The 20698-nt window shown below is 37.4% G+C and overlaps 2 protein-coding genes across 3 annotated transcripts in view; both read left to right on the top strand.

The window, feature by feature from the left end:
• LOC119792547 (unconventional myosin-Va-like) overlaps positions 1-8691 on the top strand; it is a 39227-nt gene extending 30536 nt beyond the window's left edge. Inside the window, exons 28-40 of one of the 2 annotated variants that reach the window (XM_038299241.1) lie at positions 32-259; positions 337-404; positions 2468-2542; positions 3553-3751; positions 4036-4129; positions 4278-4418; positions 4491-4645; positions 4724-4813; positions 4893-5043; positions 7537-7816; positions 7945-8119; positions 8198-8278; positions 8359-8691. In XM_038299241.1, the coding sequence (XP_038155169.1) occupies positions 32-259; positions 337-404; positions 2468-2542; positions 3553-3751; positions 4036-4129; positions 4278-4418; positions 4491-4645; positions 4724-4813; positions 4893-5043; positions 7537-7816; positions 7945-8119; positions 8198-8278; positions 8359-8511 (1890 nt within the window). In that variant the 3' untranslated portion in view covers positions 8512-8691. Of the gene's footprint in view, positions 1-31; positions 260-336; positions 405-2467; positions 2543-3552; positions 3752-4035; positions 4130-4274; positions 4419-4490; positions 4646-4723; positions 4814-4892; positions 5044-7536; positions 7817-7944; positions 8120-8197; positions 8279-8358 lie in introns of both variants that reach the window. The other variant, XM_038299231.1, reaches the window with a different exon arrangement.
• A 3330-nt stretch (positions 8692-12021) lies between these two features.
• Positions 12022-20698, top strand: part of myo5c (myosin VC) — a 33005-nt gene continuing 24328 nt past the window's right edge. Inside the window, exons 1-13 of the mRNA XM_038299219.1 lie at positions 12022-12152; positions 12397-12507; positions 12610-12781; positions 14653-14797; positions 15896-16052; positions 16129-16272; positions 18919-19000; positions 19269-19376; positions 19460-19566; positions 19649-19914; positions 20004-20085; positions 20172-20312; positions 20388-20510. Coding sequence (XP_038155147.1) covers positions 12126-12152; positions 12397-12507; positions 12610-12781; positions 14653-14797; positions 15896-16052; positions 16129-16272; positions 18919-19000; positions 19269-19376; positions 19460-19566; positions 19649-19914; positions 20004-20085; positions 20172-20312; positions 20388-20510 — 1665 coding nt within the window. The 5' untranslated portion in view covers positions 12022-12125. The remainder of the gene's footprint in view (positions 12153-12396; positions 12508-12609; positions 12782-14652; positions 14798-15895; positions 16053-16128; positions 16273-18918; positions 19001-19268; positions 19377-19459; positions 19567-19648; positions 19915-20003; positions 20086-20171; positions 20313-20387; positions 20511-20698) is intronic.

Below are 20698 nucleotides of genomic sequence, written 5' to 3'. Positions count from 1 at the left end.
TTTTGATCTTGAACGTGTTTTTTTTATGTAGCGGCAAGAGCTGGAGTCAGAGAACAAGAGGCTGAAGCAGGATCTCAGTGAGTTACGGAAGTCTCTGACTAATGAGAACAGTGATTTGGCGCCCCCTGCTGCGGGTTCTTTGCCCTACAACATTCTGCTGGATCAACTCAGTTCTTCCAACGAGGAGCTGGAGATGCGTAAGGAGGAGGTGTTGCTCCTCCGTTCACATATGGTTCGTCAGGAAGCTCTTAAACACAGGGTGAGAAGCTAGAAGGCCCGTCTTTCTTTCTGGAAGGCTTCAGTAATGATGCAGACTTTCTGTAACCTTCACTTTAGGACTCTGTACTCGGAGAAAGTGTGAAACTGGATCTCAGTGAAATCCACTCATTCCAAGATTCTGACAGGTAAGAAACACCTCGCTCTGTTTTTATTTATAAGTAGTTTTAAAATCTATTAAATGGTTCATGTGTTCTTTAAATAAAATGCAGCAGAAGGAAATACAAAGAAAGATAACCGATCTACAGAGGTGTTAAAAGTATTCCCGTTTATTCCTCCAGTATAAATCCTGCTGTTTTAAAACACTTTTGTAGAAGTTAAAGGATCAACTAAGCTTTTTACTTCAGTAAAAATGTAAAACTTTTCCTCCTCCTGCTTTAAATAATAAACCTACTTAAAGTATAAAAGTAAAATGAATGCAGGGAAAAATGTTAGGGTTAAGCTTTACTGCTCTACTCTATTAAAGGAAAATTTTTATACAATTCTGGATGATAACTTCCTTAGACTTCATTTTCTTAATTTTATAATGATTGATACGTGTTAGATTTAACTTTGCATCATCTTTAAAACTATTTTGGTATGTCGTGACAAACAAGTTGGGGCAGCACCGAGTTCAATCACAAAGAAAAAAATTGTTTTAATACCAACAGGCCATAAACGATTTTAACTGTAAGGAGTAGAATTACTCCTTACATTTAAAAAAAATATTACTAGAAAGTAGTGCTGTCAAAATTATCGCGTTATTATCGCGTTAACACGAGGCCATTTTAACGGCGATAATTTTTTTAACGTGAGATTAACGCTATGTGGTTTTATGGTACAATTTTCCAAGTACATCCCGCTGCAGCCTGTGGGAAGGCGGGGCTATTTTCCCCCAGTCTATGCATTTCTCATAGGCTTCAAGAGCGGAGCTCCTCAAGGGAAAAAGACGCAGATACACTGGGTGACGCTAGTGCCTTTTCTTTAAGCCCCACCACCAACAAACAAGTTGAGTGTCTGGTAACTAATAGCAACCTGAAATACGCTGAGAAAACAGATTACTGAGGTGAAATGGAATCTGCTACGGCACTATTGCTGTCTATGTAGGCCACAGGTCGGTATCGTGTGTGTGTGTATGTGGGTGTGTGTGTGTGTGGGTGGGTGGGTGTGTGTGTGTTCTCATATTTGTTAAGAGGCTGAAAAGTAACTTTCTAGAGCATAGACTACCTCCATCTAGGGATGTCGGTCTATTGATTTTGATGTATTGATTGAAAATTGTTCATTATTATCTTGGTTAATTAACATCTAATGTTAACTGTACTGCATTTTATAGCAGTAGGGTAAAATGCTTGTCTTTGTTCAAAAGACTGTATTAACTGTAAAGACTGTCTTTTACATCAGCCTGTTTTCAGGGCCTTTTTTTTGGCTACATATTTGTTATTTTTTGCTACATGCCTCCCCATCTTCTTGCCATATTTTTCTATGGCATAAATCAGTGTCTGTGACCTGTTTTCATTTTAAAAAGAACATTGGCACAAACCTAGCCTGTATGTATTTTTTGTATGTCATAGAGAGTATTTAAATGATTTTCAATCAGAAAAAAAATTTGCGATTAAAATGCGATTAATCGCGAGTTAACTCAGGCATTGATGCGATTAATCGCGATTAAAAAAATTTAATCTATTGACAGCACTACTAGAAAGAATGTAAGGATTAAAAAGTTGTCTAAAAAATATATTTGTTAATATATATATATATATATATATATATATATATATATATATATATATGTATGTATGTATGTATGTATATATGTATGTATGTATATGTATGTATATGTGTATATGTATATATGTATATATACATATGTGTATATGTATATATGTATATGTGTATATATACATATATATATATGTATATATATGTATATATGTATATGTATATATACATATATATGTGTATATATGTATATATGTGTATATATATATATGTGTATATATATATATATGTGTATATATATATGTGTGTATATATATATATATATATATATATATAGATTCCCATTCATTCATGACCTAAAACAGTTGAACATAACAGAGGAAACGGATCATAAAACGGACAAATAAACAATGTGAAGTTCAAAATGCTGAAATAATTTTTGTATTTTTCTTAACTTGTTGTGTGCGGTCACTCTCTGCTGCTTCTCCCTCAGGTCCACTAATATTCATACACTGAATGAAGATGGGGAGCTGTGGCTCGCTTATGAAGGTTTAAAAGAGACAAACAGGTAATGATGCAACGTCCCGCAATTGATCATTTCTTTTATCTTAGTAAAGATGGAATAAATTATTTAGGGTTTCCTACATGTTTTAATTCAATTCAGTTTATTTCTATAGCGCCAATTCACATCATGTCATCTCAGGTCACTTTCCAGTTCACCAGATCATCCAGTCAGATTGATTCATAGTTTTCTATCTAAGGAAAACCAGCTGATTGCATCGACTCATTGACTCTTCAGCAATCCCTCACACTAAGCATGCTTGTAGCGACAGTGGAGAGGAAAAACTCCCTTTGAACAGGAAGAAACCTCCAGCAGAACCAGGCTCAGTGTGAGCGGCCATCTGCTGAGGCCCACTGGGGTTCAAGGAGACAGAAGCAGACATAGAAAAAGAAGCATAGATACAAAAGGCAACTGTCAACCAGCTCCACAGGCGGCCCCGTCCAGGAAACACACAGCCAGGCAGACGAGCTCCGAGCCAGCTCCCATGTCAGAGGATGAAGAGAGCACATCCAGTTAGTCACAGTCAGAGAAACAGGACTACACTGGAAAACAGGCCAAGCTCCAACATCTAGAAACAAAGGTGTTGATGGCAGCAGCACAGCTGATATTTCTCTCCAGGATGGAGTCACAGCCAAACAGGAACAGACCAGATGAAGCTACTATGAGAAAAAGCAGAGAGAGCAGAACGTTAGAGATTGAACTAACAGATTCTGCAGAGTGGGAGAATAGAGATAGAATGAAGCAGAATGATGAAAAAGGGGTCCCTATGTCCTCCAGCAGTCTAAGCCTATAGCAGCAGAACTATAGAGATAGCTCAGGATAACCTGAGCCACTCTAACTAGAAGCTTTATCACTATTTTACACATATATGGTGATTGATTATGTATCTTTGACATAATGATATAGTGCAGTCTATGATGTGGGTTTAAACAACTGGTGGTTAGCTTTAGCACTTTAATATATATTTTTTTACCTTGGCTGAATACAAACCTGGAAACCTTTCATCCTCTCTGCAGGCTCCTGGAAGCCCAGATGCAGGAGCAGGAGTGTCTTCACAGTAAGAAGTACAGCAAGCTGGTTGAGGAGATGAACAAGCTGAAGGCAGAAAAGGAGCAGCAACAGAAGCTGCTGGCTCAGAGCCTCCTTTTGCCTGAAGATGCCCGAGTGGAGGCAAGCCTGAAGCACGAGATAACGCGCCTTACGGCCGAGAATCTGGTGGGTTTGTTTTTAAACTGTTCTTCCATTTCTTTTTATTGCAAAGTTTTATCATTCAATGGAACAAAACAATTAACACTTAAAATAAGAAAACACAATTGCATTGTCTTATTTCCAGTGCATATTAGCTAATTATCTTGTCTTAAGAGTAAAACGTATCATTCCATTGCCAAACTATCTCATTTACCTACTTAAATTAAGGGTAAATACACTTAATTTAAGAAATCTTGACTTATTTCTAGATAGTTTTTCCAGTGAACTTATTTGTCCTTGGATGATTTTAGGAACGAATGGAGGAACAAGAAAAACAAGACAAAACGATTCGCAAGCTGAAAAAACAGCTTAAACTCTACATGAAAAAAGTGGAAGATCTGGAAGGTAATTTAATTCAATCAGGTTTGAACATAATAACTCAGTTTAAAAAAAATAAATAAAAATAAAAAAAAAATATATATATATATATATATATATATATATATATATATATATATATATTAATATGTAATTTCTCTGTTTACTTTAGCAGTTGCTCATCAGATGAACACCTCCTCTGTGACGAGCACCCCTGTCACACAGGTGCACATCACCCGCAAGGAGAAGGAGTTCCAGGGCATGTTGGAGTTCAAGGAGGCCGACGCGGGACGCCTGTTAAAGAACCTGGTCTTAGGTCTGTCAAAGCAGCACGTCTGCTTCATATGGAGGGATGAAGGATCCGTCCACTGAACTCTGATCTCCACAGACCTGAAGCCCCGTGGCGTGGCCGTCAGCTTCACTCCAGGGCTTCCTGCCTTCATCATCTTCATGTGCGTTCGCTATGCGGACAACGTCAACGACGACAGGAGACTCAGCACTCTCCTCAACTCCACCATCAGCAGCATCAAAGGAGTCATCAAGGTGACGTCTATGATCGGCTGAACTAATGTTATGCTTTGTTGTTTTTTTAAGTTACACTGACTTCAATTGTTGCTGCAGAGAAAAGGAAACGATTTTGAAGTTGTCTGCTTCTGGTTGGCCAACGCGTGTCGGTTAATGCACTGTCTGAAGCAGTACAGTGGGGAGGAGGTGAGCATCAGAAGGGTGAAAGCCCCCTTCATGGTTCTTAACCAGCTTTATATGTTGATGTAAACCATCTGTTCTGCAGGCGTTTACGGTGCACAACACTGCTAAGCAGAACAAGCAATGCCTGGCCAACTTTGAGCTGTGTGAGTACCATCAGCTGTTTGGTGACCTGGCCATCCAAATTTACCGTCAGCTCATCAAAAGCATGGAGAACATCCTGCTCCCCCTGATAGGTGAGAAGGCATAACGACTTTCAGTGTTATAGTCACAACATTTAATGTATTCATGTTAATTTAATGAAACTGAGTAGAACATAATGTGATGTGGAATGAAAAGGTGCATTTTTTTACCTTTTTTTTTTTTCAATTTGGTAATAATTTTTTTGTAATCCCCGTTACTTTGAATCCCTGATTAAGATCCAGAGTCTGAAGCTACCTGATGAGCAAAAAGTCCATTTGTGTCTTAAAAGAGAAGTCCAGTCAGCAAGGAATAATCAATGGATTATTATTTATATCTAAAACTAATACGTTCGCCGTCATTTAATGAATTTAGCATTAATCAGTAAAAAAATTATTGTAGCGATCACTGAGTCTGGGAGCGGCCATCTTTGCCCAAATATAGTAACCCCTCCCTCCTGCCATCTTCCAGCAGTGACGTCACGGTGCGGTAAGCCTAGCGCCATTCTCCCCGCTTTCCAAGCTAAATCAATGGGAACTACTAGACACATCTGCAATCGACAACAATTATTGAAGACTTCCAGAGGACTTCACCATTGAAATTCACCAGAGCTATAGTGAAACTGACAATGCCCACGTGCATGGCAGCTGGATGCTGGAATACATCGGGTAAAAGTGAAAAGAGTTATTCCACCTTTCTGATTCCTGATCCTCCACGGACGGGTTGGTCGTTGGATCGCCAACTTGAAGAGGGAGGATTTGCCATCGAACTTCTGGCCAGAGAAAAAACCCGTAATATGTAGCCAACATTTGGAAGAAGAATGTTTTCAAGATGACTTGGATAATAGCGCGTTGTGACAAACACCAGATACAGCACTGGGACTTGATCAACAGCCGATACCGCACCGTGATGTCACTAACCAGTAGGTGGCAGTAGTGTTCTTTGACAAACATGGATGCCTCCAGTAAAGCACATTCACATGAAAATTTTTATTTTTTACTTTTTTACCTTACTTTATGTTTTCATCGGTTTCTAAGTTGAGTTGGATGCTGGTAGCTTCCAAAGATCCACAAAATCCATCTTCAATAAAACAGTTTGGTTATTTGCTAGGTCGGACGCTTTTAACATGGATGCGTTTGACGGTACAATCGGCGAACAGCACAGGAACCTCTTACCCTAAGTAAATTCAGGGAAATGAGCTGTTCATCAGAGCTGAATCATCGAGGCGTCAATCTGCTCATCAAACGATGTCTGAATAAAAAGGCTTTAATGATATTCTTCAGTAAAAGCTTAAAGGTATTGTGGAGGATTTTCGAGAATTTTTTAAAAGACTTCTCTACTTTAAAACTTTGCACAACCCTGTACCTGCTGCTACATAGGAACGCTTATTAAGAGGTCTGAGAGCGTGCAGGAGTTTAACTTCTGACTTTAAACTCAGAATTCTGACTTTTTCCCCAATATTAAACTGAAATATTTAAAAACCAGCTAATTTTTATTTTTTTCAGTGGCCCTAATCCTCTTCCGCAAGTTTCACAACAAAATGTCATTAGAGATATGTTTTTAGCTTGTCATTAGCTCGGACAATGTTTATTTTTATTTTTTACATAAATTAACATCCAATGGACAAAAGTCCAAGTTGCATGCTTCCTCTTTATGACAATTTCATGTTTTGTCCTTATTTAAAAAACTAAAAATGCAAATGAACTGTTTTTTGTTTAAAATAGCAACAGTTTCCTATTGCAGATATTTAAAAAGAAATCAAGATATGTTTTATGTTAAGGTCAAGTATCCTAACCTGACTCTGCCAGATGGATTTGCTCCGCATATCCATCTGGCAACTTTCCGTTGAAGTAATTTTGGGAAGGGGCGAAAATACTGGTTAGCTGATTGGCCTATGTTGGTGATAGACGGGCCAAATAAACCAATCAGATCAACGAAGCATATGACGTACTAACAGAGCGACGACGAAGAGGAGCCAATTGATAGATCAAACTCTTGGTGAAACCAGTCGGGAGAAGAGCAAAAACATCTTTTCCTCTGAGAAAAGCCTCCAGAGCAGTGTTTTGCTCTTCTTTCAGTGAAGAAATACTCTGTAATTCCGATAAAACTTGCTCGATAGCCACGCTAACGCTAGTTTCATCGGCTGAAGCCGCCATGTTCTTTAGACTGAACTGTCGCGCTTCTCGTTGCGTCACACCTCAACCCGCCTCAAAGCCAACGCTGATTGGACGTTCGTTTGGTGAACGGCTCCAAATTTTCTTTAACGGAGAGTCTCCAGACTGATCTGCGAGTGAAACCTTGAAAGCTCGCGAGATCAGGATGGTCTCACGAAGCTAACAGTATCCAGTATCAGCAGCTGTCACCGACTTTAATCTATCTGATCTGAGTAAAATGGCTCCTTGGATGAGAAACGATGCAGATTGCATCATCGCTGGTCTGTCTGAGCAACCCTCAGTGACATTTGAGGTTCTGACAGGATAAAAATGTGAAAAACTCAAAGTTTTCTGAATAATTTCTTGAAGGCAGTTGTATCATTGTTATGTTTGCAGTATCGTGCATGCTGGAGCACGAGAACGTACAAGGAGTTTTAGGCTCCAAACCAACAGGCCTGAGAAAGAGGAGCTCCAGTTTCCCTGAGGATGCCGTGACTGTGGAAGTCCTGCTGCAGCGTCTCAGCTTCTTCCACACCACCATGAGTCAACACGGGATGGACTCCGACGTCATCAAACAGGTGGTCAGACAGCAGTTTTACATCATCTGCGCCGTGACCCTTAACAATCTGCTGCTGAGGAAGGACATGTGTTCATGGGGTAAAGGCCTACAGATCAGGTAATTCCAGAAAAACAAAACGCTACGTAATGGTAATTGATTGACATTAAGTATGAAAAATACAGCTTTCAAGGTGCTTTTATCTGTTTTTAACTCCACCTGTCTCTTGTCCACCTGTCTGGCCACAGGTACAACATTTGGCAGCTTGAGGAGTGGCTGGCAGAGAGGGAGCTGACTGACTGCGGTGCAAAGGAAACTCTGGAGCCTCTTGTTCAAGCTGCACAGCTTTTACAAATCAAGAAGAGCACTGAAGCTGATGCCCAGGCAATCTGCAGCATGTGCTCCTCCCTCACCTCAGCACAGGTCCAGCCTTAGTAAATCTAAAATCTCTATGATATTTCACACAGTTTCTGATTTTTTATATATTTTTTTTTTGGGCAGATTGTTAAAATCCTTACCTTGTACACCCCGGTGATTGAGTTTGAAGAAAGAGTGTCCAACTCCTTCATCACCACTATTAAAGTGAGGCCTTAATCAGCAATATTTTATTGTTCAGCTTGCATTTGATAAGTATTTAACTATTTTTTTCCTTTGCTCTTTAGAACATTTTGAAAGTCAGAGATAAATCTTCCAGCCTAATGATGGATGCCAAGAAAATCTTCTCTGTGACGTTCCCATTCAGCCCTTCCCCTGTGCCTCTGGAGAGCATTCAGATCCCCACCAGCCTCAATCTGGGCTTCCTCATCCGAGTCTAGATTCGACCTCTGCCACTTGCATAACGTTTCTTATCTCTGGTTTTGACGTGAATAAAAAAACAAGATGTAGAAGTGCCTGATCTCGACCTACTGAAACAGAACAGCAGCTCTGTACCAGGAAACCAACCAGCTCAAATCAACTGTTTCATTAAAACAAACTGATCAAATATTAGACCAGAAGATTTTTGGAGACTTGGAGATTCCTGTCTAATTATAATGGAGGTGTATGTATTTTTGCTTTCATGTATAATTTTCACCATTATGGGTTAAAGGAACTCATTATATCTATATAGATACATTAAACAGACTCAGTTCTTGTTTTAAAGTTATTTAAAGTTGAACGCTGCATATTCAAAGACTCTAAATGCATCATTAAAAGCTCAAACTTAACCCCCTACAGGCCACTAATGAGAAGATAGAAACCTTTTACAGTGTTTATTTAAAGTGTGGATGAAGAAACATCGTCCTGACCCAAAGTGTTTCATGGCTGACATGTTTTGATCGGCGTCTTATGATGAGTCCAGCAGCACCGATGTGTCAGTGCATGCGTGGAACCCATAGAGCAAACACTGTATCAGTTAATTTAAAACTGACTCTTAGTTTGTTTACTATTTTTATTGCTTTAAAATTATGATTTAAAATCATAGTCCACCAGCATCCTCATTTGCATTTTCCCCTAATTTCTCCCGTTATGTTTACATTATTTATTGACTGCATCTAAAAATATCCAAGATATTTTTAATTTAATAGATATGATATAATACAATATAACCTACAATAACTTCAATGATATCATTGTATTCGGTCATCAAATCAATTCAGTTTAGTCTGTCATATCAGCTGCTTGTAGTGTCTTTAAATGTCCAGCAGGTGTCAGTAACCTGTGAGACTATCAACGCGAAACGCTTCAAAGAAAAGGGAAAAAAATGAAAGTTTTAATAACACTATTTGTAACGTTTGAAACGATATATAGTTGTTGCAAATGAGCTAAAGCAAAGAAAAAGAAAAACAAAAAAACTAGATAACCAATTTGGATATTTTACTGTCCAAAATTAAAAAGCGAATCTGTATATTTTTTAATGATATGTTTTAGTTTAACTTTTTTTCACGTTTCCTCGTAAAACACTTTAATTTCCTGTTGGATTCCTGGTTCTCACTTTATTATAAGATTATGGTTTGTTTTCTGATTTTTTTGTTATATTCATGATTAAACTCTTTCTTTGGGAAAAAATGCCCTAAATGCTTCAGGAGATCTGGAGGTTTGGATCCGGTTTCTTTGTGGTGAGGATCCTTGATAAAACGAGCACACCCTCTGAGTCAAGCCGCTGTCATGAGACAGGTGGGCGGGGCCAGTCAAAGTCCCGAGGTTAATTACAGGAAGCAGGCCAGGTTCCTCTGGACGTTTCAAAATAAAACTCATGACTTTTTTTTAAATAAAGTTTACGCGGCTGAATATAATTTTCTGTGATGACACCTTTCCCACGTCCATTGCTCCTAAATTTCTATTCAGTTTATTTCTATAGCGTCAATTCACATCATGTCATCTCAAGGCACTTTCCAGTTCACCAGATCATCCAGTCAGATTGATTCATAGTTTTCTATCTAAGGAAAACCAGCTGATTGCATCGACTCATTGACTCTTCAGCAATCCCTCACACTAAGCATGCTTGTAGCGACAGTGGAGAGGAAAAACTCCCTTTGAACAGGAAGAAACCTCCAGCAGAACCAGGCTCAGTGTGAGCGGCCATCTGCTGAGGCCCACTGGGGTTCAAGGAAACAGAAGCAGACATACTCTGTACATAATGGTTAAAGGAATAGTACACCCAAAACATGATTAGCCTTCATTTTCTACTCCCCCCCATGCTGAACAACACTCTGGAGTACTTTTTTGATATCTCAAATGCATCTGGAGATCTGGGAGGCTTCTTGTTGTCTGCTGACATTCAAATAATGGAGGTCCATAGCGCCCGAGACAGAAAAGTCCATAAAAGTCCACAAAAAACGTGTCAATATTCCTCCATACTGCTCGTCCAATGTATTCCAAGTGTCCTGAGTGGGTAGCGTCCATAATTTACTCGAAACGAAGTCATTTAGAATGTTTTTAGAGCATAAACAGTAGTGTATAGGATTTCCTGAAATCCTAATTGGTTTCCCCAAATGACCTTTATTTTGGTAGAGTGGCTCCTATGACTCTGCATAGATGGGGGTCATAGAGAATGGATGCATGTATTTGGTTTTAATATTTATTTTCATCCATTCACATTACTTAAATTCCTTAAACACAAAGTCCCATGATGATTTTTTTTCAATACTTTATTCTAGGGATGCACGATATTGGGATTTTGCCCGATATCCGATATGCCGATATTTTAAAACTCATGTAGCCGATAACCGATATCGATACCGATGTTAAAGCTGGACAAAAATAAGTAGTCTTTGAAAATAGCAGTTTTGTTATCCATTTCTGACACTTTGAAAAATAATATACTCAAATATATTTTCATATGCTGATATCAAATAGATTTTTAAAAACGCGGTATCGATCTATTTTACTTTCAAAATCTGTTGAAATTTCATCGTTCTGTTACAAACTCTCGTGATATTTTGCAAATTCTTGTGAGATTTTGTTAGTAAAATAGATCGATACCGCGTCAATATATCAACATATAAAAATATGGCAACATTTGGTGAATTTTGGGGGGATTTCGTAGCATAACGATGACATATAGCAATATTTCATTAGTAAAAGAGATTGATATGGTGTTTTTAAATGGCAATATATCAGCATATGAAGATATTGGGATATTTTAATGTATCAATATTTTTTCTCTCGTCTTTAGAAGTTTTTAAGTCTGTAAAAAAAAAAGTTTTTGAGGAAGAAGAAGTAGTATTTTTTATTTTTTTTAGACTTTAGAAACTCAGAAGCTGATCAAATATCGGGTTAAATATCGGTGGGGCGGCCGATGTCCGATATTCATTTTTAAGGCCGATACCGATAGGGGGCCGATTATATCGTGCATCCCTACTTATTTAATGTATTTCAATTATGGAAAAACAGTACAACTTTATCCCAATGAAATTCTATTTGGACTTTAAAGAATTATAACAATGGTAACTTAAACACATAGTAAATAAAAATGAAAAAAAAAAGTGATTAAGATAAGTGAGGAAGATTGTTTATTTTTAATTGTTTAAATGAATAACCAGACAGTGACCATTGGTGCAATTTGCACAACAACCAAAAGTCATGATTTTGCTTCTGATTTTATTCGTAAATATTTGCTGATACTAAAATTTGTTACTATTTTAAAACCCAATGGGACTTTTTTCTAGGTCATTTGCAGAGATAATGTGTTTGGAGCAGATTTAAAAAATACTGACCATAGTGATCATATCTGTAAGCCTAGAACAGGCTGACATTTTCAGTCCTTTGAATGGAACCTTTATTGTGAAAATATTGCCCGGAAGTTGGACGCTATTTTTGGGAAGCATGGTTAGTGATTGTCCTAGAGTTGTTAGAAACAAGTGACGTCACTGTGAGACTTTAATGGTAAGTTAGAAAGTCCAGGAAAGCTGCAGGTGCGAACAGAACCTGAGAAAACTGAAGGCCAAACATGGCTTTATCTGAGTTATACACCAAGGTAAGAGCATTACGCTTATCTGATCATTACAACAACATATGTTTGATATATTTGCAGATCATACAGACATATGGAAACTTTCCCAGTGTTTGGGGATGTGATGCAGTTCCAGTCTTATAGAAAATCCACCTGTACAATTTAAATGCCCTTCAAAGTTCCCTGTTAAACATTTTCCTGTGAGACTCAAAGCACTAATAAATGACATCATTATTTTTGCTTTCACTCTCTGAACCATCTCTCTCAGTACAACAGAGTCTGGATACTGGATGAAGAACATGTTTGGAAATCAGCTGAAATCACCAAAGACTTCCACTCAGGAGATAATGTTCTTCAGTTGCTCCTTGAAGACGGCACTGTGAGCTAAATCTCACTAATAAAAGCGTCGAATGCAGCTCTAATGAATCCCCATATGTGAAAATGAGCAGCTGACCTAACTGTGGGATTTATCTCTCCACAGGTGCACCTCTACCCAGTCGATCCCTCCAAACCGAATCTGCCGCCTCTTAGAAACCCAGACATCCTGGTGGGCGAGAACGACCTCACAGCCCTCAGCTACCTGCACGAGCCCGCAGTACTGCACAACCTCAAAGTCCGATTCGTCGAGTCCAGGATCATCTATACCTACTGTGGTACGAGAGAATAGAACAGAAAAATCCCTTTATTGTCCCACAATGGGGAAATTCTGGTGTTTACAGCAGCAAAAAGATTATATCAAAAATTGTGGACCTTAGAAAAATGTATAAGAAATAGGGATGCACGATATTGGGATTTTGGCCGATATCCGATATGCCGATATTTTAAAACTCATGTAGCCGATAACCGATATCGATACCGATGTTAAAGCTGGACAAAAATAAGTAGTCATTGAAAATAGCAGTTTTGTTATCCATTTCTGACACTTTGAAAAATAATATACTCAAATATATTTTCATATGCTGATATCAAATAGATTTTTAAAAACGCGGTATCGATCTATTTTACTTTCAAAATCTCGTGAAATTTCATCGTTCTGTTACAAACTCTCGTGATATTTTGCAAATTCTTGTGAGATTTTGTTAGTAAAATAGATCGATACCGCGTCAATATATCAACATATAAAGATATGGCCAAATCCCGTGAATTTTCGGGGGATTTCGTAGCATAACGATGACATACAGCAATATTTCATTAGTAAAAGAGATTGATATGGTGTTTTTAAATGGCAATATATCAGCATATGAAGATATTGGGATATTTTAATGTGTCAATATTTTTTCCCTCGTCTTTAGAAGTTTTTAAGTCTGTAAAAAAGAAGTTTTTGAGGAAGAAGAAGAAGTAGTATTTTTTATTTTTTATTTAAACTTTAGAAACTCAGAAGCTGATCAAATATCGGGTTAAATATCGGTGGGCTGGCCGATGTCCGATATTCAGTTTTAAGGCAGATACCGATAAAGGGCCGATTATATCGTGCATCCCTAATAAGAAAAGCATAATAGATAAGAGTTAAAAGATAACCAATAAAATACTGCACTGTAAAATGTTTTAACAATGTAAAACTGAAGCTAATTCTGCTGTACCTGGAGAATAAAAACCCAATAGAAACATTTAATTCTCAACTCAACAACAAGGTCATGGAAAAATATTAATGCTCGATTTTTGTTGAGACAGAGTCGAGCGTTCAGAACTCGCCTAATAAATCCAAATAAGTATAATTAAATGTATGATAATGGGAGATGTTCTTTGAAGGCATTAGAGATTTTTTAGAAAACCAGTAGGATTATAAAAACTCATTGAAAGAAAAATGATAGCAGATCATCTAAAAACTAAACTTAAAAATTCTTTTTTTTTTTGCTTTTTGTTGTTTTTTCCCCACATATATAAACAATTCTCTGAGTTAAAGAAAACAAATACTTTCCAACACCCTAAAAACACAACTAAGACTTGGACTCTTTATTATTTATCCCTTGGGATTATTCCTTCAGGGAAATTCTGGTTCCAGTAGATTATATAGAGTACAAAATGTTAAAGCAAAAAATACAACAGACAATATAAAAAGAGTGTATATTTGTTCTGGCGCCTATCCGTTTTCGACCCCCCCACCCTTATTAAAATGTTCTGGCTACGCCTCTGCCTCCTACTGAAGAGGATTAGGGCCACTGAAAAAAAAAAAAAAAGTTAACTGATTTTTTTTATTTTATTTCAGTATAGTATGGGAAAAAAGTCAGAATTCTGACTTTCTTCCCATGTTAAACTGAAATAAAATTTAAAAAGCAGTTAACTTTTTTTTTCAGTGGCCCTAATCCTCTTCCGTAGCCTCCTCCTTCCCCCAAATGAGGAGTTGTACAGCTTGATGGCTCGGGGATCAAAGGAGTACATAAAACGTACATAAAAGAAAAACTATGGCGATAACTGCATGGTGCTGTAGTAAATGTAAATTTCTGTATATTTTTTATCCATAATTCTGCGATGGGATGCCAGGTTGTGCTTTTTGGATCAAGCTCATCCGGTTTGTCTTTTTCAGGTATTATTCTGGTTGCTGTAAATCCTTATAAGCAGCTTCCCATCTATGGCGACGCAATTATTCATGCCTATTCAGGCCAGAACATGGGAGACATGGACCCCCATATATTCGCTGTGGCTGAGGAAGCCTACAAACAAATGGCCAGGTAATGATATTCTACAACACTCGGAACATTAAAGCTATAAGGTAGACTTTGCTTTGCTTTAGAAAACCAACCTTTGCTAAGTCATGCCTCTGCTGATGTCACACTAATATAACTGCTTGGTTCTTTCTTCCATTATTTATACCTTCAGGCTGCCTTCAATGCCACGTTATGGATTTACAGAAATATTTCACCCACATTTTAAGATTTATGTACATTTATCTACAATACATAAAGTTAGATTCATATTTCAGAAGTCAATCATCTATCACATGATTTCTAGATGCAAGGTTGCAATAATGATTATTTATCTGTTGACTACTTATTTAAATAAATGGGAATTAGATAGCAAACATTTCTTAAGGAGCTCTTTTAAAGAATGTAAATGAGGTGAAGCTAACATTTTGCAACCTCAGGAGTTCAGGACAGAATATATTTAGAGATTTTTTTTCATGTTAAATGCTAAATGTTTTTTTTTTAGTGGTTTTGGTTTCTGACTAGAATATTATTATTATTATTATTATTATTATTATTATTATTATTATTATTATTATTATTATTATTATTATTATTATTATTACCCCAGTGGGCCTCAGCAGATGGCCGCTCACACTGAGCCTGGTTCTGCTGGAGGTTTCTTCCTGTTCAAAGGGAGTTTTTCCTCTCCACTGTCGCTACAAGCATGCTTAGTGTGAGGGATTGCTGAAGAGTCAATGAGTCGATGCAATCAGCTGGTTTTCCTTAGATAGAAAACTTTGAATCAATCTGACTGGATGATCTGGTGAACTGGAAAGTGACCTGAGATGACATGATGTGAATTGGAGCTATAGAAATAAATTAAATTGAATTATTCTTTTAAATGGCATTTTTTGTTCTCTACACACTTAAGTCAAAGACAAATTTACTAAAGTAGTTGCTGATTATTTCAATGATTGAGCAATCATAATTAATAATCATTGTTTCTGTCTCAGTTTTTTTTTTTTTTTTTGTGAAATCCACATTCTATCACCCCTTTAGGCTTTTATTGTCACTATACTAGTTATATATAGGCAGCAGATACATTTCATTTTGTAGCAGCTAATATTGCCATTTTGCCCACAGGAATCATAAAAACCAGTCTATCATTGTGAGCGGGGAGTCTGGAGCCGGTAAAACCGTATCGGCACGTTATGCTATGAGGTACTTTGCTGTTGTGAGCAAATCTGGAAGTGATACTCGAGTAGAAGACAAAGTGCTGGCTTCCAATCCCATCACAGAGGTATGGTTTCACTGGAACCTCTGTAAAACATGTTCTAGTAAAAAAAGAAATCCTAAATTTGTTTTATTATTATCAGGCAATAGGAAATGCAAAAACCACCCGTAATGACAACAGCAGCAGGTTTGGAAAATACACAGAGATCAGTTTTGACCGGAGGTATCGAATCATCGGAGCGAACATGAGGACTTACCTCTTGGAGAAATCCAGAGTGGTTTTTCAGGTAGGTCTAAAGAGGGATTCCTCTAGGGCTGCAAACAACCGTTATTTAGCAAATTGATAAATCTGCTGATTATTTTTCAATTAATTGATTAATAATCGGATAGCAAAATGTTCCTTAATGAAGACTTTTCACTGAGTTCTGGATTATAGAGCAGATTGACAGTCGAAAATGTTTTTATCATATAGAAAAAAAGTTTTTTTTACAATATATAATATATATAGTATAATTACTGCTCTAAGTGGGTCGCCCTAAAATCTTTAAAGACATGTTTCAGAGTTTCTATATTCCAGTTACGATTAATCAATGATTAAATTAGTTTAATATTTCAAAAATTTTATTAATTAGATTAATTGTTTCAGCCCTAAATTCCTCATATATTTATAGACAACAATCAGAAAATCAGAGTTATCTGTTACTTTTTAGAGGTTTTTATTTTTGATCTCAAAACATTTTTCTGTTTCCTGTTTCTCTTACATACCTTGTGTTGCAAACTGGTGTTAAGACTTCTCCCAGACTCACAGACATTAAAGTTAACAGTTGCTTTGACAACAGATTGTTCCACCTGAGCTGCAGACCTCTGAAGCTCCTCCAGAGTTTCCCCGGGTCTGTTGGCAGCTTCTATTTAAGACTCTCTTTGCAGAGGTTTTTCTTCCATAGCTCTTGTCCTATTTTATTTTTTTTATTATCCTCTAATGCTTCCCCACAAACCTCTGAGGCCTTCACAGCTCAGGGTTCGTTTCACGAAGCAGGGTTAACAAATTCGGTTTCAAATCCGCAACCCTAAATAGATCTAGCCTAAAGTCCTAAGTCCACTCACAGTTTAGCGCGTGCGCAACAAGTATGAAAATCCATTATCAGTGAAGCCCCGATTCGACGAGTCACCATGACAACAGCAAACAGGAAGTGCTTCTTTCAGCTCACCGGAACTAGAGGTTTTTAATGCAAAAAAAAAAAGGAGAATGTATGTAAAAGCTAGAGAAACAGCGCTAATGCTACAAACTAGAGGAAGATGGCAAAGGAGAAGATCGTTGCTTCAGTTAATGCGTAAATTTACACAAATTGGCTATGGCAGGCCATTTTTACATTTATTAAAAGCACTCCTCTCTGTGGTTCTAGTTGTAGACCTAACTGTAATAATATATTTTCTAAATTACTGTAACAAAAACTGAATTTTAGAAAGTAAAAAAACACAAATGTTTACACATTTTAAGTGGCCGTTCTGACATTTATCAGCTTGACTGAAAATATATTTATGATATCTGAAAAACATGTTTTCATAGTTAAAATAATACCAATGCTGACCAGTAATATTAGGAAGATGGAGATCTGAAATTAATTTCTAGACTTCCAGAATATTTATTCTAGATGTGGAGAATGTCATTTTGTTTAAAATGGTCATTTAGACAAAAACATTTTTTTTTTTTTTTTTTTTACAGATATCAGGAATACATATTCAGTAAAACTGGCACATATCGAACTGTCTTGCCATAGAGGTTCTTACTGTGAAAATATTGCAGGATTATTTCTTGAATGATAGTAGAGACAATGTATCTATTTAGGGGAAATCTTCTGGCAGCAGGTGAAAATGACAAAAAACTACGACAAAAAATGCGACTAAATCAGGAAATAAAGCAGCTGGTAGTAGAGCGGAGACAGAGGACACTCTGAGTTTACTGAAGAAAACCAGCTGCTGACCAGGTTAGCTCTGGTCGGGTGTTACTATGGCAACAGAAACAGAGGTTGAGTAAAGTCTCAGTGAAACGGAAAAGTCAGAGTTTCCATTTTTTCAGGTTTAGACATCTTGTTTTCAGTAAACCGGCTTCATAAAACGGACCCCAGGTGGATTCTACCTGTTAGGTGGCTATAAATGGAGGGCAGTTTTAATCAGAGATATCAGACCGTAAGAAATTAAACTCTATTTTTCTCCCCATATAATACTGTGTGCTACTTTGTGAACACATGCACTGTGATATTTGTGGTTGTAACATGATAAAATATGACAAAGGTAAAGTGCAGGACAATATATGTCTGTTTTAGCATGAAATTCAAATGTTTTTTTTACAATTAATCGTGATTAATCGAACTAATTTAGTAATCGATTAATCATTAACTGGAGTATAGAGACTCTAAAACGTGCCTTTAGCTGACAGAGTGAACCATTTAGAGCAGCAATTATATAAAAATTGTAAAGAAAAATATCTAAACATTTTGCATTTAAGATAAAAAATCTTTTCAGTTTGTCAAACTGCTCTAAAGCATGGAAGAGGATTAGGGCCACTGAAAAAATAAAAAAATAACTTAACTGATTTTTAAATTTTATTTCAGTTTAGTATGGGAAAAAAGTCAGAATTCTGAGAATAAAGTCAGAATTCTGACTTTTTTCCCATACTAAACTGAAATAAAATTTAAAAATCAGTTAAGTTATTATTATTTTTTTTTTTCTTCAGTGGCCCTAATCCTCTTCCGTACTAAAGTCCAAAACTCTTCAAGTGGAAAAGTTTTTCTTTCACCTCTTTAATTCTGTGAAAAGTCTTCTTTAAGGAACCTTTGGCTATCTGATTATTAATCGATTATTAATTAATTAATGGATTGCAAAATAATTTTAGTTGCAGTCTTGAATCACATAATTTGTCTTTTTTTCTGTAGGCAGAGAATGAACGCAACTACCACATATTCTACCAGATGTGCTCCTGCGCAGACTCAGCAGAGTTTAAAACCCTCAGACTGCGTGAGTGTTTCTGCTGAGTCATTGTTTCTCTCTGACTGCTGCCTTTTTGTTTCACTGTAAACCTCACAACACACAGCTACAGTAATAAAGTATCGATGTCAGCTGTGCGTCTCTCCCCTTAGTTTTCGTTTTTGAAAAATCACATCTAAAAAAACATGAAAAAACTTTTAAAACACTTAACATTTTGTGCTATTTTTACGTAGCAAATTAAAAACGTTTGACTTCTGCATCTTTTTTCAGCGTTCTTATTTTTTTATTTTTTTTGTAGTGAGTGCAGATGAGTTCAGGTACACCAGCATGGGTGGAGACGTAACTATCGAAGGCGTAGACGATAAAAAGGACATGGAGGAGACTCGTCGTACCTTCTCCCTTCTGGGTAAACTTTCAGGCCTCTAATTTCATTGTGTTACATCTTAATTTCTTGCTTTTAAGGTGTTTTTCCTGACCTCTCTGTGGCAGGTTTAAAAGAGGACTTTCAGTCAGATGTGTTTAAAGTTATAGCTGCTATTTTGCATTTGGGGAACGTGGAGATCAGGAGCTCTGGGGATGACAGGTCATCTGCTCCTGTGAGTGCTTTATCTTAAATTAAATCTAAGCTGATTTTAGAATCAGCTTCCAGGTGAAATTGAAAAACCGTGTGTCTTGCAGTCGAACGATCCCCACCTGGCGGCGTTCTGTGACTTGCTGTCTGTGAGTCCATCTGAACTGGTGCGGTGGCTGTGTCATCGCCGGATCGTTCTGGTGAGCGAAACGGTGGTAAAGCCGGTGCCGAAAGAGAGAGCAATGGCCGCCAGAGATGCTCTGGCTAAGCAGATCTACGCCCACCTGTTTGACTGCATCATCACCAGGATCAACACGGCGCTGCAGGTTCCAGGAAAACAACACGCCTTCATTGGTGTTTTGGACATTTACGGGTGCTGCAAAACCACACCTCTTTTCATATTTCTTTAGTGCTTTCTTCCTTTGATTCTCCTCATCACATTGCTTTTCGTTTGGTCCTCAGATTTGAAACATTTGACATCAACAGCTTCGAACAGTTTTGCATCAACTATGCAAACGAAAAGCTCCAGCAGCAGTTTAACTTGGTATGAAGCAAATTTCCACTCAGTAGCTGCTTCTACATGCTGAGTTTTCCCCTTTAAGAGTCACTTCGATGTCTCTTCCCTTTCAGCATGTCTTCAAGTTGGAGCAAGAGGAGTACATGAAGGAGGACATCCCCTGGACACTAATAGACTTTTATGATAATCAACCCGTCATTGATCTGATCGAAGCAAAAATGGGGATCCTTGACCTTCTGGATGAAGAATGTTTAGTAAGAATTTTAGACCTTTTAAAACCTCTTTTGGGATCTTTGATCAGTTTCTAACAAATGTTTATGTTTTCTCAGTTTCCTCAGGGAACTGATCAGAGCTGGTTACAGAAGCTGTATAACTACCTGGAAGCCAATCCCTTGTTTGAGAAACCCAGGTTATCAAATGAGGCATTTGTGATTCAACACTTTGCAGACAAGGTGGAGTACAGTGATCCAGTGTCCACATAATGTCTCTCTGTAAATAAATATAATCTGTGCTAGAATTGCCCATATTGTTGCACTGCTGTGAGCTTAATGGCTGCGTTCTCCTCCTGAGGCTGTAATCTGGTAAGATAAAGCGGTATTCCAGAAAAGATCCCAGGATTTGCTTCCCTTTTATTTTCTAT

The sequence above is a fragment of the Cyprinodon tularosa genome, unplaced genomic scaffold (genome assembly GCF_016077235.1).
Source record: "Cyprinodon tularosa strain WSP-4 unplaced genomic scaffold, ASM1607723v1 ctg1117, whole genome shotgun sequence".
NCBI lineage: Eukaryota > Metazoa > Chordata > Actinopteri > Cyprinodontiformes > Cyprinodontidae > Cyprinodon > Cyprinodon tularosa.
The sequence above is the reverse complement of the archived record's forward strand: the minus strand, read 5'-3'. Positions and strand labels throughout refer to the sequence as shown.